General features: G+C 33.3%; 1 protein-coding gene across 5 annotated transcripts in view; it reads left to right on the top strand.

Moving 5' to 3' along the window:
* The first annotated feature begins 1657 nt into the window (after positions 1–1657).
* LOC122532970 (calcitonin receptor-like) overlaps positions 1658–19147 on the top strand; it is a 113826-nt gene continuing 96336 nt past the window's right edge. For 4 of the 5 annotated variants that reach the window (XM_043662217.1, XM_043662219.1, XM_043662215.1 and 1 more), the window contains exon 1: positions 1666–1723. In XM_043662217.1, the coding sequence (XP_043518152.1) occupies positions 1706–1723 (18 nt within the window). In that variant the 5' untranslated portion in view covers positions 1666–1705. Of the gene's footprint in view, positions 1724–19147 lie in introns of all 5 variants that reach the window. The other variant, XM_043662216.1, reaches the window with a different exon arrangement.

Below are 19147 nucleotides of genomic sequence, written 5' to 3'. Positions count from 1 at the left end.
AAAAGTAAACCGGATTTCGAATTTATCGAATTTTTCTGCTTTAGTTTGTATCGATGAAATTCAGTCCGTAAGAATAAATCTGGCGAACGTAATTTAAAGAGCGGGAAAACTTGGATTTCTTTTTACAGTTCGAGGCAGGATTTAAAGAAATATCGAGTATCTGAAAATAAATCGCGAGATAAGGTTCACGCAACGCAATTCATTTTTCTTTTTTAATAGTTAATTATTATTATTTTGTTAGTCAATTTTTCTCAATGAAATTTTTCACGTCAAAAATTTCACAGATTGTATCTTATTTTAATGGAATTACTCTGTGACATCTTGTATCAAACGAAATTATCATCTCCAAAGATATCATTAAGCGATTGTATAATATTTCCTGTCACGGCCAGAATTATGCTTTTCAAACTCAATTTTAAAACGAAATCTTTAACAAACAAATTTTATTCTCTCTTTTCGACTCGTTTTCACACCTTTTACCACTTCGATTGTGCCACCAGTTAGGGGAACACCTTGTATATTTCGTTCGTTGAGAACGGAGACAAGAAGAATTACGAGAGACGTTAGAATTTGATTAAAAGTTTGATTAAGTTTTCCACAACTTTGACAATTCCGTCGAATGAAACTGCAGCGTGCGTGTATTAACGTTAATGCCAATAACAACGTTGCTAATAACCGCGCCGCGAGAAACGTGTGTTTTTCGTAACAATGGGAATTACGAACGCGATTAAGCTAGACCTCATCGTGTTTGAAAAGACGACGTTGAACATCATATTGGACCGTAACTATTTCAATAGATTTAGAGCTCCGTGAAATGGAGGTAGATTAATGGATATATAAGAAAATTTTCATCCAATTAAGGTTTCAGAGATGAAAGGTAACGACGATTATAATAATTGAACTGTAAATTTTCAGATTTGTCGGGAAAGTGTCTTGCGATTTACTTTGCAATATCGCGAGTTTAATCGCGTCGTTGTAACGCATCGGCGATATTGATAGTCGGAAGGAGGAGTAAACGGTTTAGAATTAAACAGAGTTCAGAGTTCAGCAGCAGAGAAGTTTGATGTTCATTAAATGTACAGAGGAAGTTGAAGGAGAGACGTTGGGGATTGAATCTCCGTTAATCTTTCAGCAGATTTGCTATCAGCTGCATTCGAGCCAAGTTCCCGTTCATTTTCGTCAATTGGTTTATACGTTCGAGGGAACAATGAAACGCGTAAATGGTTATATAGGGTGTTTCATAATCTGTGAAATTTGCACTGACAATGAAGAAGAGAGAAGGAAGGCGTAGAGATAGAAGATGTTGGACTACAACTTGAATATTCAATCTGACAAAAAATGTAATCAAAAAATGTCTCATAAAAAATTCATACCATCGTCATTTACCTCGGTTTTTACAAAACTCTCTTTTGTAATAAAAAAGTTAATACTTTGAAAGCTTGTGAAAAATTTCCTTTAAAATTTAAAATCAGGAAAGTGGTTCTGAAGCTATCTAACAAATAATAAAAATTTCTGAAAAGGACAATGCGCACGCTATCTAATAAAAAGTATAAATTCTGTCAACATTTTCTGTTTCTAAATCCTTCCTCAGCCACAAACTCAGCAATTCAATATATGAATAATTTTCGATTCTTTTGTTTTAATATTTTCATTTCTGTCTGTTCCAGAGTCCGCTATAGTTCGAAGACTTTCTACTTCGTTCAAGATGGATTTGCAAACTGAGGTGAGTCGATTTTTTCCATAAAAATCTTCACTTCGCAACGTCTATAATCTTCCAAGAAAGTTAGCTTGCTAGTCGATCAAATTTGAGTTAACCAATTGTGGTTAACTATTGACGTTCAGGACATTAATATATACGCAGGGGACAATGGTGAAACAGAACGTGCCCTTTCCGTAAATTAATTAAACTACGAATTACCGGCAATTGTTAAATTAATGCAGAATCTACTAATCACACTGTGCAGGGATTTGGGACTAGTTGTCTTTGAGTTTGGAATAGGAGTAATCATATTCTCGCGCATTCCAGGCGTTTCAATCAGTTTCAATCAATAACGTAATTGAACGATAAAACGGGCAGAGTGAAAGTTTATCGTAAAAATTTAAATGCAATCGTGTCGAAATTTCGAACAGAAGTAAAACTATATGGTATGAATATTTCAAATATTTTGGGTGAATACACAAACAGTATAAGAAATGAAGCGAACGAGAAGTTTTTAATTTTTAGTGTTGTTGTATTTCCATTTTTCGTGAAAAAAGAAATAAATGAAGAAAATAGGAAATTAAATTAATATTTAATTCCAATTTTTACATCTCACTAATTCTATTATCTTATCTATTATATTCTTAATAGTATATACTTATATTATATTCTTAATTATTATATTCTATTAAGAAGTATGCATATTACAACATTAAAGTCACTGAGCTTTTCGTACACCGTTCCCGATTTCTACATTTTATGAGAAAGGAAAGTAAAAGAAACGCAACTTGATGCAACTTCGAGTTGCTTTATCGAGAGAAATACCTTTTGCAGGGGCAATGAAAAAATAAAAATGATATGGAAATAAAGGAAACTGGGCCAAAGACAAACGAGTAAGATAAAAAGTGAAGAAAATAATACAGAGGGCACAGAGGTTGCACAAAATAATAGAGTCATCTCGTTTGCTTGGAATATTCTTTATTATTAACGCGTAGGACTTCTATTGGTTTTCAATACAGTTTGAATTCTTCTCTCTTCTGTGATAGATTCATTCAATAGATTCATTTAATAGAATATTATATACAATTCTTCATATAATATCTTCTCAACAATTTTAGTAAAGCTGGAGAAGAGACTGCTTTTGACATTGTTTTCGAGAATAGATCATAGTCTCTCAATAATATTTGAGTCTGATAACTGTGCCAGTCAGGGAAGATGTTAAACTTTATTCGCATGTTTCTCAAACCAAGATTTTGCAATCGTAACTATTGTCTTGGAAAATTTCTGAAAATAATGAATCGCACCAGACAGAATATATATTTCAATGCGAGCAAGTTCAAAGCGCAACAGCGTCCGATGGCAACGATTATTTTGCCTAATCTCTATGTGTAGAGAATTTAAAAATTACAAAATTAAATTATATTAATTAAATGAAGAATGATATTAAATTATAAAATACAGAATCTCTTTGAAATAAAGGAATAACGTGCCATCTCGTTAAAAGGCTCGCCAATATTTCTAACATAAAAATATTACAGTGACTTTCTATTTTTAAATTTCAAGGCAAAGGTGACTAATATTTCTTCGGAAAGAAATAATATTTAACGAAACGCCCACTGATCTTACAAGGTCGACCTACATTTCTCGTTTTTCTAGATTTCTACGATTCGCTCTGTGTTAATACAAAAGCGATTTATTGCTAACGTTCCAAGAATTGCGAATCTTTTCCGACACATTATTTATGTATGTTTTAACGAGGTGTTTTAATTCAATGCAACGCTCTGATTGCAGACACATTTAAGCAGCACTTAATAAATAAAAATGCAATTGATCGCGGTTTGAGATATTGATGAAAATCGATTGAAAACGATGTGAAATCGAATTCATTTCAATATATAGCGATAATGATAGGAAGATAGCAACAAAGAAATTGATCAACATGGAGAATTTCTTCAAACGGATAAGAAATTGATGTGAAATGCATTTTAATTGATTTAGATATTGCTTTAAGTTATACAGTTGAAGCTGAAGAAAATTTATCGTTATTGGAACATTGTATTTTGCCATCGTAAATCTGTTTCGCGGTCGTAAACGTCGCGATTTGCTTGAATAATGTTATTAAACACACGCGCGGAATCCAGTCGTTCAAATTGTCAAGCTGTAAATCTTCAAGAAAAATGATAAAAGAAGTAAATATGTTAATAGAATCGAATTATTTGCAGCAATAATTTAATTATTTATTACGATCATATCGCAAATGCGTTTATATCAGCAAAATGATACAAGAAAATTAACGAGCAACTGCATCTTCGTTCATGATTCCTAATAACTGCGAGTTGAATACGAGCTGCGTTACTATCGTCCCGTCGTTTGCATCTTTCTTCTCACGTTTTCCTTCCATCTTTCGTCATCCACGCTCCGTAACAAGGCACTTAAGAATATCGATCGTAGCAATTTTATGAATACATTAATGAGCGTGTTTTACCGTTTCGTTTCCTCGTTCTGATAAAATTTTGTTCAAAGAATTTTCGCTCTCCTTCGTTCTACTTTGTCTGACTTGAAGGCTAAGCAATTACGTACATAAAATAATCATTAATAAACCGTGAACGTTTGTGACTCTACAGGGGACTTGAATGTACGGAGAAAAAACATTTTTTGGTTTACGCTTGGTTTGCGAATTTCAAATTAGTTCAACTTGTTAAAACTGAAAAAATATCTTCAAGGCTATGACAGAATCGTAGCTTCTTCCGTAGCTTCTTCTTCTTCTTCTTCTGTTTAAGGCAGAACCAATTGTTTTTTAAATTAACAAAACCGCAGCGATCAACAACAGCGAACTTTCTCTGTGAGTAACAAACGTTTTGCAAACAGTTGCCTGAAAATTGGAATCTCCTTTTCGTTTCGGGAAAACTCGAGTGTCGTTCCGGCCGGGAACGATGAACGATGCTGATCGTTGATGCAATTAACGAGATTCACCGATCCTCTATGCGTTCCATTAATTACGACATCGGCGAAGTATAGTCAATTCACTTTGCAGCTCTGCGAACGTTGTCAGAAATGTCGGCATCAGAGAGAATATTCGACCGTGATTTCTCATTAACAAGAGTCTCCCTGATGGATGATGATACGTGCGTAATTGCATCATGTTATGAGATATGAACGTTAATGTCGGTGTCCTGGAGGAGAGAACCGATGGGACGTACCAAAAATCCATGCCTTTCCGTTTCACGGTAAAAAGTTTTATCGGAGTACGAATCCTCCAACCCGTTGTTACACCCGTAAGCTTTTAATCCAACGTTTCGTGAACCAGTCTGTTTCGATAGCATTTTTTTCTTCTTTGGCAGAATGTGGACAGAAAAAACGATGTCTGTTTTGTAAACGCGATATGTTCGATATTGCCGTGATACAGGATATAGATCTCTCGGAAATTTTATTTTCGTCTATTTTGGAACTAATTCATTTAGAAATTCCTGCTTTTATTAAATTCTAATTTTGTAATTACAGTTACTTTTTTCTTTTTTTTATTAAAGGACCGAATTCGTAGATTAAACGAAATATTTAAAGAATAGAAAATCTTATTTATTAACTTACGTCTGGTTTTGTCTTAACCCTTCGCACTCGACTGTCCTTTTTGAACATTGTACTTAAAGCTAGATAACAAACTTTTTCTTCGTATAATTTGTTGATAATTATAAAGTATACATCTGCTGTTGTATGATACGATATATAATAGTATAATATCTGAACGGACGCCTAAACGAAAGCTATAATAATAACGAAGTAAGAAGAACAAAAGAATTTCCGAAGAGGACAGTCCTGAGTCAATTGACGATATAATTCACCTAATTCGGAATAATTCGCATAAACTAGGCTTCTTATTGCTTCTTGAAAATTCAAAAAGTGGCGGAGGATATTATTTTCCCAGAGATTTTAACTATGTATCGTTAACTCTTGCATGTTGTACTTGTTCTAGCAAACCTGCAATGCACGTTGATGATCGCTTAAAAATTGAAAACGACATCACAAGAAAGATGTAATCAACGAAATTTCGTGTTAAATACCATTTGAATGATTATTTCTAATACGATGTCACTTCATTTACAAAGTGATGCTGGTAGATGATATGAAAGAAAAAGTTTGTCGAGGACAAAGGGTTAAAATCCGAAGCTCGTTTCACTTCTCTCTTTCAGCGCGATAAAAAGTTACTTCTTCTCGAACAATTCAGAAGAGAGAAATTAGCTACGAGTGGAATATTATTCAGGAACGTTTCCCCCTTCGATATGTATATTTCATGGGGTCTTCATCGGGTTTATTATCTCGAGACAGGCGTGTAAAAGATTTTTATTCCGACTGCTATAAAGTGGGCAAACGAACAGAGGACTGACTGGTCGATAAAAACGTACATCGACGGAATTTTGCCCCGTGTGTTCATAAGCGTTTATTTTTCACGTGACTTCATGATTGCTCCCGATGATTGACGCCTGTTACGTCATTCCTGATAAAACAGTGCCTCGCGTTTTAGCTTTAATTGATTCTCGCGCATGGTTGCCAAGATACGACCCTTAAAGTCTTCTCCTTCGATGACCGATCGGAAATCGGTTTGCGCGAAGGTCGAGAATTTTCACGCGCACGTCGAAGATAAATTAATTAGATCTTGGCCAGTGAGCACCTCGGTTATTCTGACGTTTGAAACGTTTGATATTGACGTGAAAAGTAAATGAAAAACCTCGAGAAGGCGAGAATCGGACGGGGAGCTATAGAGCAACACCCACAAGGGTGTTGAATTCACTGCGAGTTATTCTCGAGTCACGGAATCTGTTTACGACTGCCGCGGACCTATAAAACGCGTTTCGAGGCAACGAGAGCCACTGAAAGCTTGGAAGAAACACGTAGAAACTATTTTCAGTTTCGGTCAGAAACATAGGATCAGGTACGTGCTGTTCCATCAACATCTAGGATCTGGATTAGATCATCTATCGATAATTTATCTGGAACTTGTAAGAACAAAGTTCGAACTCGCTTCGAGATTGTTCGATGACGTTCAATGATCACTGGAATGCGCTTCGGACAATATTCGTTTGGAACTTGTCTTGAAACTTGTGTGATCAGTTCATTGAAATCATGTTAAAGTTGTGATGTAGGATACGTGTTTGAAATCGTAGCACGTAAAATCAGTTTTGGACTTCTGGAGCATAAAATTAAGTAAAGGGGATAATGGAATTATGAAAGTTTGTGTCTACACGCTAGACAAAGGAATCGTCTGTGGTCTCTAGATATCGCCAAATTTGTCAAAGAAGACGTAATTTGTAAAATCTTAGGTTTTTTCCGATTTTGTTTTTCGACCAAGTCGATAGAATTCTGAAATGGTATGACTCACGGATTTCTGGTTGATAAGCTCTTGACAAAGATTGGTGACCAATTAAGGGATCTGACATCCTGTAATTTCTAGATCGCAAAGTCGACCAAAGAGAACGACAGGGTCTTGGAACTTGATACTCCACGACTTCTGAACCATGTTACAGAGGAGGATAACCTCGTGATATATACAGCCTTTCCGTGATTTTTAGATTAAGAAATCAAAGGTTTAGAAATTAAGAAAACAACTCAAATGTTTAAATTAAGAAACCAAAGGAGACGATTGAACATTTCATAGTTTTTAAATCGTAAGATTTATTATAGAGGACATTGATTTGCCTCGTGACCAATTGCAGAAATCTATTTTGTAAATGTTGCGAAGCAATGCAATTTTCACATGCATTTGCAAACAAGAGCAATTTCTAACTTTCAAAACGTAAATTTCAAAACGTACGTTTCACAGTGTCGTGAATTATGTCGATATTAGATCGGAAGATTCGCTTGATAGACGCTGCAATTAGAAATACGTCCCATACTAGATTCCAAGACGGCATCTGACAGTTTTACGTAACAGCGACGATGAATTTATAGTATTGACGAGTTGCTCTATAAATTATTCATTCACTGTGTAACAACAGAGTTTGAAAACGATACGCGTATTGCAGAATGCTCATCGATTGTAAAATGGAACAAGCGTGACATAAGAATTTCGAGTTCGACAAAGAAACATAAAATAAAATTGAAACCACTACAAATAGTTAGAAAGTATTAGCTTCCGAAAATTAAGAGCCCGCTCACACGTATAGGAAAAAATTCTTCAGAATAATGGCGACATACGTGTATTCCAAGATCACTGAAATCAGTATAATTACCAAGTATTAATAAATATTACCGAGTAAATAAATTTGAAAACATCGACAAATGTGACTTATTTTAATACGGAATGGAAATTTGCAATCGAAGTTAAAATTTTGAACTTTAAAAAAAGAAACTCAGCAACTTTGTTCTTTGTTAAGCTTAACAAATTAAATCTTAAATTTCAAAATTATCCGAACGAATGTATATATTTATTTTTCCAATTGTGCAAGCTCGTCTCGCTAATTCAGCTTCTTACTCCGAAATCCTCCGTTGACGTCAAGAACTTTAAACGGACGAAAACAGTTCGTCGATCTATTAATAAAGTATATAGTATCGAACGTTGTAAACGGAAGTGGTCTTTCAGGTTTTGTTTTGAAGACAACCAAGTGTGTGATCAGCTTGCTAATGATCCAGCGAACACTGTTGCAACGTGAATATTTTATTGTCCCGCGTAATTCTTATCTTACATGATTAATTGCACAAAGAGATTCGTAGAAAAGATATTTTCCTGTAGCCTATCGTGAAAAAGACAGTAGTCGCGTTCTTAGTATTCCTTTTGAAAGCAGAATTTTGCAGTCAAAAATATTGTTATTAAAAGAAATGATTATTATTTGGATTTGAATTAAATTTGAAATTATTATGATTACAAGAAATAATAATAATGAAATAATGATAATATTTGTCGATCTCCTTTAATTCTTCTTCTCTATTATGAATAATTTAAACGAGATTCGTGTATCATTATTAGTTGCAATACCATTCTTCTGAAATTTTTGAAACTTTTAATGGTAACAACCTATTATTTATTATGTAGTTTGTTAATAGTAACAAACTATTATTTATCATATAATGTCACTATTCATAATATAATTATCATCTTTGACGGACAAAACAAAGACTTTCCTTTTTACGTGTAATTTTTTTTATAACCCTACGTTCGTAAGAATACGAAGCTGCATAAACATCTGCTCTCTATTTGTAAGTTCCAGTATTCCCAGAGTGGGTTTTCGTCCATTTTTCCTTTCTATACTCGACAATAGTTTGCATCGAAAGGGTACAATTTATCAAATCGAACTGAGCCGAACAGCTGAGGGGAATGAGATATAGATCTTGATAATGTCGGCTCAATGGAAGGAATAAATTCGCTCCGACTTGGTGAATTCAGTGAGAAAATTCCATTTTATTAGAAGAGAAATATCATGGGTATTAGCTTTAAATTGTTCCTCATCCTGGAAACTATCATGTTAAGGACCACTATTTTAATGAAAATACCAGTTGAACTACTTCTACTCAATGCTTTGAGGCTTTAAAATTCTCGAGCTACGTGGTTTTAAGAAATTCGTGCCGAAAATGAAGGTGAATGCGACAGGTTTCGTTCTCAAAGTAAAGAAATGCTTTCCTAACGGTAGGAGCACTCAGTAGGAGTTCATGTTGGAACACAGGGAGCAATATTTTCACGGTGAAGTCTCATAAAAGGAAATTCGCTCGGCTTAAAGGGAATGCGGGACTTGCAGTACATATCTCTTCGTAAACCGTCGTCTTCGTTTCTCAGCTCCGCTATGAGAAAGTGATGCCTTGGATTCTGTTATGCACGATCGACTCTTCCCGTTTGCGTTTGCACTGGACACTTTCTAAGCTATTATTTCAATGCAATTTGAGCATTGCTCTACGTTCTGCAGGAAACAATTTTTATGTTGATAATCCCGAGAATTGATCAATTAAAAAATACAGCGAACGAACGACACTGGTTCTCAAGTTAGATTAAATTTAACATACGACGAATTGTTAGGAAAAATTGAAGAATTATTAATAATTATTGATCTTTGCGGGAATTTCTCAATATGATTATTGCACCGAATATTGCACGCTATTAGTATATAGTTTATAGTCTCGACGAAGCAAATGAGAAATATTCACGTGATAATTCTGTGACAGTTTTTTGTAACGTGATTATAAGTAAAATTTCACGCTTTCCATTCGATTATATTCGTGCGCGCCAAGGCACGATATTTCCGGGTAACATGAATTTCTAGCACGTCGCACGGAACACGGAATCAAAGTTTTTTTTCTGCGAAATATTTCACGGAGATTTGCTTTCGGCGACACTCGCTTGATTTGCTATTCGCTCTGCGTAATCATACGTCATTTTTCTACATTTTCGCTGGTCGCAGCGATACTCTTTCAATAGGCATTAATTCCAGATTATTTTACGCGTGAATTAACGGCGAATTAAAGTCATACGACTGTGCACATTGAATGTAAATAAATTTCAGTCTCCCGGATTTCAATTAAATATGTAGGCGATGAATTTAAAAAAAAATTGATCGAAGATAAATCTTGGTAATTATTCATTATTATATATTATTTAAATATTATACTATTTGTTATTATTTATTATTTAGAAAGAAATATATTATTATTTATTATTTGGAAAAATGTATTAGATTTGCCAGTCGATTGTGTTGCAAAAGTATTTGAAATACGAAAGGTTAAGAATATAAAACACAACACTCTTGAAATAGGGAAAATCTAAAGGAAAAAAGAAAGAGGAGACCCTATTATATACAATTATATTTAATTCTTTTATTTGTTAATATTTTTTTCATGTTTATTTGATATGTTTACATAGAAGAGTAAGGCAATGTATTTCGAGTCGAGAAATGGAGTGAGAATGATTAATTAGCGGAAGTACGATAAGATCAATCAACTTTTTCTCAATATTTTGATCAGCGATGTGAGTCAGTTCCTTCGGAACCTCTGATCTTCTTTTTCACCAATTCCAACTGTTTCTACGATATTCGGGCGAAATATTCGGGCTTAATCGAAACGCGTTTTAAAACCCCTCTTACAGAGTGAACAATTGAAGATTATGCGCAAGGATTTGCGTGTTCCTTAAAAAATAGTTGTGGAAAAGAGGAAATTGATTCTGTCAACGGAGTGATGAGTGTGTGTACTTCTTCTATCTCTTTGCTACTCTATCTTGGATCAATTACACTTGTCTCTCGTATACGTCTCGAACAAGTTGTTGCTTTCTGACATTGGCTTTCTCATTTTAGTCACAAATCTCGGTTTCATTCATAGTATATTTTATTTTTGAGAAGGGTTTAAATATTATCTTTTCAATTAAAGTGGTATAGCAGTAATTTGTATTATATTATAAAATCGTGAGACGTATTTAATTCTATTTTGCACTTTATATTTTCTCTGATAGAAACTATTGATAAAATTAAGTCAAATTAAAAGCAACATAAGACCGTGAGTTTTTGTGGTACTCAATTTTCAGTGATACAAATTTTATCTCTCGTAAGAACGATAAAGGTCTTAGTCTTCTTGTATTAGAAAATTAAAGTTTCTTATAGGAAAAGATTGATATAATCATTGATTGATTATGTGATTTCGTCAGCTATTCCATTAAGTATGTTGAAAGGGGGAAAAGTATATTAAATTCGTTATTCATCTGTGAATGATGGAATATCCGCAAAAATTCACGTCATATCATATATCACCAAACATGACTGACGATCAGAGTATTAATTCATCATACCACCGTTTGCTTTGATGCCGAAAATCCGTACTGAGGGTTGTGACAATTAATCAATCATAATCCCAATTGAAATGTGACAATTAATCAATCTAAATCGCGGTCGAAACGATAATAGGGGCATTATTGTTATTATGTAATAAGTGTCCATAAGGTATTAGTACGATCACGCTTAAGAGACGATAAATTATTTTTTTCTCTGGAAACTGATAGGTTCCTTCTGAGAGGATAAAAATTTTTGAATTTTATTTCAAATTTTTTAGTCACATGATCTATTCAATGAATTGTCGCAGAAAAGAATATTTCAGAATCACTTGATTTCACTCTTACAAACTGACAAAAGATTGAGCAACGTGTATTTTTTACGCACCGATTATTTTCCATTACAATACACGAGAATCACAGGTTAGAATGGCAAGGTGGCTCTTTGTCGACGACTTTGAACCAGCAAACACGTTGAAAAGGCAATCTGTGTTGGTTGGTTGGGACAGAGGCTGAAAGAAACGAAAACAATTGAGGAAGTTTAATGGTATTAAAAGAATGGCGTTAAAAAACTGAATGTTTAGATGCTTTTGGATAATAGGTAGAAGGGCTGAACGATGAAGCTTACCTTTTTTTTTTTTTTTACCTCGGAGTAATGGAATTTCATTATGCATTATGAATAACGTTTTTGTTCGAAAATATGAAGAATCGAGAGCCATTGAGCCGGCAGAAAAACACGGGGATTGAAACTGAGTTTAAAGTGGATCTCCTTAATAAATGTAGAAACATTTTCGTTCGTCTATGAAGCAGATCAGGAAAATTTTCTGCAATCCCATTCGCTGTGAGTAACTGGCAAGTCTCCTCAAACGGATGGAAAGAAGAATAATGCAAAGGGACAACAAACGAAACTTGAAATACGTATAACGAGGTACAAATTTACTGACAGTCTAATGGCAGTTATTCTTTATGGATTTCTGTTACATGGAATATCGATACCAAGTCGATTCCAGTTCAAATATCAAGTTCTACCCGTCTTCTTCTCTAGACAGACAGTATCGTATAAGATTATTATTTACTCTGAGCTCTATTTTAACAGTATTTTAAATATAATACCAAAATAATACTATAATATTAAGTATCTATATGTATGTATATCTAAATATTTTTGATACTTGCAATTGAATCATTCAGAAATCAGAATATTGACCAACTCGGCGAATTAACAAGTAGAGTCACAAATATAATATTTTCAATTTAATTTAGAATTCATTGTTTTCAATTTATCTTAGAACTTGACAATTTCATTTATTTCTTCGTAAATTATTATGTAACAATATATATATATAAATTATTTATGAGTGATAAAATTTACGAAGATGAGAGTTAATTGCTTTAGCTTTTAAAAGAATTTTTAAACTGCGTAACTTTGTGCAACTTTGCTATGTAAGAATTTCCAATGCACAATTGCTCGAGCTAATGGAAAGAAAGAAAGAAACGAAATTGATTTGATAAGGAGGATATTTATGGTAGCTTCGTGTAATATTTCTAATTTGGACGCTACCCTTCTATCCTGCTCCCGTTAATCTAATTAGTTACGGTGGGATTAACAAATACTTTAGAAGCTTTATCTTACGATCGATCGATTGATAGTTAAAGTGATTGGTAGTTTACGAATCTCTTTATTTTAAGTTATTTACAATCTTACGATGGCAGAATTCTTATTCAATTTAGCTTTTTATTTCCTTTTTATCAATTTTAGCTTTTTATTTACTTTTTATCTACAGCAGTTGTTAAAAATTTCCAGAGAAATTTGAAAACAATATAATTTCTATGGAATTAATATTTTGGAGACTCACATATGCTTAATTTTTTTGTTTTTAGTGATTCTTTCTTATTTATTGATTAAATTTAGAAAATTTAAGAAAATATGGATTCGTACACTTATTGCTTGATTGATAATCTGCTTGATAATCTTGATTGATAATTTGTTGTTTTATTCGACATTCAACTAATAATATTTTAATAATTCTTTTTGTTAAACAGAATGTTATAATAAATAGTCTTTGATGAACACACAACAACGAACTCTTCCTAATTTCAATAACCTCAATACATTCGTCGTGGATGTTACGTGTTCTTGTTTTTTTTTTTGTTGTCATTATTTATCGATCCGTGAATTTTCGCAAAAACTCATGTGAATGAGAAATTTTTTATATTCTCTAGAGAGGATAATCTATCATGAGCCACTGGAGTGTGATTCCAACTCAATTTTATTGACATAGGCATCTCGAGAATCGTCGGATGTTCGATAGATTCTCTCTTTTCTCGTTTCTCACTCTTCTTGTTTGCTCGTCGAAATGAACGTCATTTTTTTGATACGTTGTTAAGCTTCGCTAATGATCATTCTCGTCAAACAGCCTCTCCTCGTGCCGTTTAATCTTTTTATCAACTAGAATGTTTGTAATCCAACGTCGATATTATGTTGCTGGTGCTTAAAGTACGAGCGTCTCTTATCTAATAGTTTCGACGTTAAATTTAACCAAGATTGGGTAAATTTTGCTCGAAATGAAGATAAATTTATTACTTTTATTTGAAAAAAAAACTTGGGACAAATGACTTTATCTGAGTCAAAATTTATTGAAACAATGAATAATAATCTCAATACATGGCGAAGTTTATACAATAAAGTTATAAACTATTGGGAAAAATTATTTGAAGAAACAGATACAGAGTACGAAATGAAATAAAAAATTATTTTGTTCGATAGTCAAATAATTGAATAATTTGGAGAAAGTAGGAATTAAAAATCAAATGAAGGATCAAAATTTAATTAATTATTTAATATATAAGCGACTAGAAATCCAATATTAAATATTGGATATCAAAGAACTTATTCCAGAGTATCAATAAGAACTGCATAATTCAAAAAGCAGAATTCATCAAGATATCAGGGTATTTGTAAGCGGTTGAAGCGCATGAATATGAAGAATTTGAAATAGTATATCAGCAAGAAAGAAAATTTCTTTTTTAATTGATTAATTGCGCATTAAACGTGTTAAGTTGACATTTTTATTTAATTCTTTTATTTACACGCTTTAATTTTCACGTAGGATGTACCATCACAAATGTATTGATATTACGTCAAAACCTTTTTCAGCTTAGTATTAATCTCAGTATTAAGCTTAGTAATAATCACCAAGTCACATCAATCTTCGAATTGATTTGACAATCGATCACTTTTACGTCTAGAACGAATTTTAACGCGCGTATCTACGAGGACACTCGGTGAGGAAATCTCATTTTCAATTCAAATAAAGAATCTCTCCTTCGTAATTCTTCTTTCGCGGAAAAAACCGATAACGTGCCCATTTTTGCCTTTTATTATTCTTGTTATTATCTTCTACGGTTTTTTAAATCTCATATCCAGTGTTCGAAAAAGATTCGAGATTTTATATATGTATATATACATTGTATTGGTATGTTTAACGTTCCATTTCCAATAATTTATACAGTATTTTATTTGTCAGAATAGTGTATCGAAATGCATAAAATTCAACGAATTACATAATTGACTGACAAATAAAACGATAATTAAAATTTGCGAAGCAAATTGTAGTTTTACGATGTAATAAAATATCGTGCTAGCAGCATTTCACTTTCTTATGAAAGTTTTCTGAAAAATTTATTTCACAACGCTTCCACGTTTTCCTCTCTTTAGTATCTCTTTAATATCTTGTGACTTTTATAGCTCGTCTGTTTCCTTCTTTTCAGTACCTCCTTGATATCTCATTATTTTTGTACGTCGTTCCGTAATACAGATTAAACGCATTCTATCTTCGCTATTCGTTCAATTGCAATTGTAAATTTTACATATTTATTATATTAAACATTTACGCGTTTACTATTAAAAAGATTGTACAAGTTTAACTGACTCTCTGTTAGTAATTTGACAAGTGCCTGGTTATAAAATAAAGATCCTGTTACAAAAATAATACAGATAACTGTCAATTTTATACAGGAAATAATGCGCAGAACTACTTTTAGATAAGAAAAGAAATTATACATTTTATACAAGAGTCCTATCCTTTTTATACAAGAGTCAAATGAACGAAAGAAATGACAATGAACACAGAATTTGAAATCAAATTTTTAAACCGGACGTTGGTACGTTCGGTGTCAATGCAATAATCGATGCAATTGTAAACAATCACAATTAAAAGAGATAGACTTAATTTTAATAGAAATAATTCTATCAAAAAACGCGGAAGTAAAATGGCAGAGGGAATATTGACTCTATATCGTATTCCATATCGATAGAAATCAATTTTTCATCTCGTTACACTGCGTCTGCACGTAATCTCCGCGCAATGCCTGTAAGACGTTGCAAACCGGAAACGGCTGGCTTTAGATGGCGCCAGCATCAATTTCACTCGCAGTCAAAGTACGTACTACATCGTTGCGAAACAGAATGTTTGAACAAGCAGGGAAATCGCAACAGGTTATACGTGGCATCTGTTGCTTCTCGATTCGATTGCTTCTGAAAAATTGGCACAGACACTGATGAATACGTTCATACGCATATTCAGAACGAGAACAACAGGTCTCAGTGACTTTCAAAATGCAATCAACAAATTAAACTGTATTAAAATGTATATTTTAATTTGGATCCTTTCATTGTTAGATAGCTATTTCATCGATACAATCATTTTGAAATTTATTGTCACAATTTAATGGGTGTCGTACATCAAAATTTTCAAAATGAATTTTGATGCTCTTTGACTTTGTTTCTTTTTTTTTTTTTTATTAATTTTATATCGACCAGTGCTTTTTATTTAAGCTATATTTTATTCCAGACTCTAATTATTACAGTTTTCGTCTGCGATTTGTTTGCGAAAGGCTTTTCATTTATAAATAATGTTATTTATTTTTTGACGCCATTTTAGAATGACGTGGGAAAGGGAAACAAATCGATAGAGTCCGCAGATGTAACCATAAACGAGAAGATTAATCACCTGCCCCGCTTTGCGTTACTGAGATAACGTCAAAGACGATGTAGACATTGCAAAAACACATACCGTTAGGGATTTTATGTCTTACGATGTAATTGATGTACTTAGCGTGCATCAACAGCGGCAGTTTGTTGAAGCTTTATACTGTTCCCCCGGGGATAAAATGGGACGATTAAGAGTCCATGAAAGACAAACAAAATACTGTCAGAGATAACATACGAGTTAGGCAATTAATATGTTTTATTTCTACTTCCATTCTGGGGATTAAGTCTAGAATAATATGTATTTAATGTTCTTGGTACTTCCCTGTTAAATAAGTATTGTTATATTAAATAAATATTTATTAATTAAGTATTATATTTGCCTTTAGTCAGGAATAGAAATCTGGCCATGCATAATGTATTTAGTAAAATTTTCATTTTCTGTCTACAAAACTATATATCATCAACAGCAAATTGCAAGACAAAAATACCAGATGCCTACTACGTAATAAAGAAACAAAGCTTCTGATATAATAGCACACGAAGCACGTTAGAAGTTGTATTTAGTATAGAAACTATAGTCAAGAAAAGGGGACGAAACATATGTACAACACCTTAATACTTGATAAACTTTATCTTTAAAACTTTTCGATACCTCTTTATTCTAATAAAAGACATTCTCAATTCCCGATACACGATAGATTGCAACCATCCAGGGATTGTTGAACTTTCGCACGTGCGCAAATGTTGTTGCAAAACATTCTGCGCGACCTGTTATCTTACGATCTAGAATGCATGCATGAACAATGGCGATTAGAGCACAGCGTCGAAGGAGTAGCGAAGCGATTCGATCGACACGGTGAAAACACAGGATGCAGTCAATAGGGTGGTTCGTCTGCTTTTGTGGCAGCACGATAGGAAATCAGATGAAATCGGACTCCTGATACGGCCGCATTTACCTCAACGTGTAAATGCGCGCAGCGTACACGTGTATGACACGTTTGCGTGACACGTGAATGCCCGGGTATCGATAACGTAGCTCTAAATGGCGAGAGGTAGGATCGATCGCGTCGATCGCATGCAAAACTATGGGGCAGGTTTTGTTAATCACGTCCCAGTGTAATTTGATTTTCTGTCGATATCGAGGTATTGTACATTGATAAGTTATCGGTCAGTACATATAACTATGTACCAAATTTCAATATTTGTATTAAAATGCTCATTGATGTTGATTGAAACATTGATTGATTAAAATAATCATAGAGATGATTTCGATGAAATTAAAGTTGCATTTTACTAAAACAGCAACGTAATTACACGTACATACGTTGTTTGCTCTCATCGTATTCGTGTATTATATGTAAATAAAGTGTACATAATATATATAAATAAAAGGTTGAATAAATTCCAGCGATATAAAAGAAAGTAAGAAGAAAAAAGAATGTAGAACATTTTTTCGTTATCTAGTAGTATATCTGCAAGAAGCGGTTAGGTTGTCGAGCGACGTTTTCATTGAGCAAATGAAGCTTGGAGTTTCGAGTTCGGGGTATATCGTGACTATAGGAGTAGGTTCCTAGGGCGCTAGAAATTCCACAATTACTCGCTATCCGCGATTCCACTTATCCGACGATTTGCCAACATCCAATCGTACGGTCAATTTGTACGTCTCGACGATTTGAATCTATCGAGCGTGCTATATCGGTAGGTACATTTGCGTTTATCTGACACGATTATCGGATGAAACTGAAACGTAGAAATGTCTACTGCGACGTAGATCCGTTGAATGGACGTACCATATGTGTCAATAATTTATAATTTCAGAATTCTCTTATTACTCACTGGAGAAAAGATTTTTAACTGTTTATTCGAAAGAAATTTATTCCAACAACTGTATAGTTTTTACATAATTTTTGTTTGATATTTTTTTTTTCTAGTGCTATAGAGGACGAATTGTAACGATAATGAAGCAACAAGTATTTTCACAAATGTCTAACTTTTAAGTTGCACAATTTTATAGACGGTTGATGTATGTTTCAACGAAATATTTTAAACAAAATTGCAGGAAGCAATTTTAATGCTCTTATGCAAAATGCTGACAGAGTAATTAATTGCCATACGCTCTCTAGTGACTTAGTAGTACATTGTCATGGATATAATGACAAAATTGGAACGCATGTGGCGTGCAAGTATAAAAATAAGACCTGTGTGTTCAGAAGCCTTAGTACCATCCGCGCAGTAGTTATAGCAATTTATCTTATCATTTTCTTCATCGTACGAATCATTCCATCCTTAAAAATCGATTTTATTATTTTTCTTAAACCACTCGTAACTTTATCGAGTACGATTAAACAAAGTCTATTTGATAACAGGGTTAAATTGTAATATATATATATATATATATATATATATATATATATATTATTACTGTAAATTGCAACGAAAGTTGTCCAATTTAAATTAAATTCAATCACTTTATCGCGTTTCACCTTCAATCTGAACAAATATAGGTGATAGAAATAAATGAGATAAATATCATTTCGAGGATAATCGCTTTAATTCGTAGAAGCGTTGTTTTTGTGTTTGTTTTTGTGTTTCGACTATACATAACCGCGAATTTAAACGATTTTAGAGTCTCTTTCTGGCACAGTTTGAGCAGAAAGCGAGCGTCGTTAGTTAAGAATCTTGTTCCACTTCGAGCGAGCCTTTTGTCCTTTAAACACAAGTG

This window comes from Frieseomelitta varia, unplaced genomic scaffold, assembly GCF_011392965.1.
Source record: "Frieseomelitta varia isolate USP_RPSP 00005682 unplaced genomic scaffold, Fvar_1.2 scaffold_485, whole genome shotgun sequence".
NCBI classification, from domain to species: Eukaryota; Metazoa; Arthropoda; class Insecta; order Hymenoptera; family Apidae; genus Frieseomelitta; species Frieseomelitta varia.
This window is presented reverse-complemented; position numbering and strand designations above follow the sequence as displayed.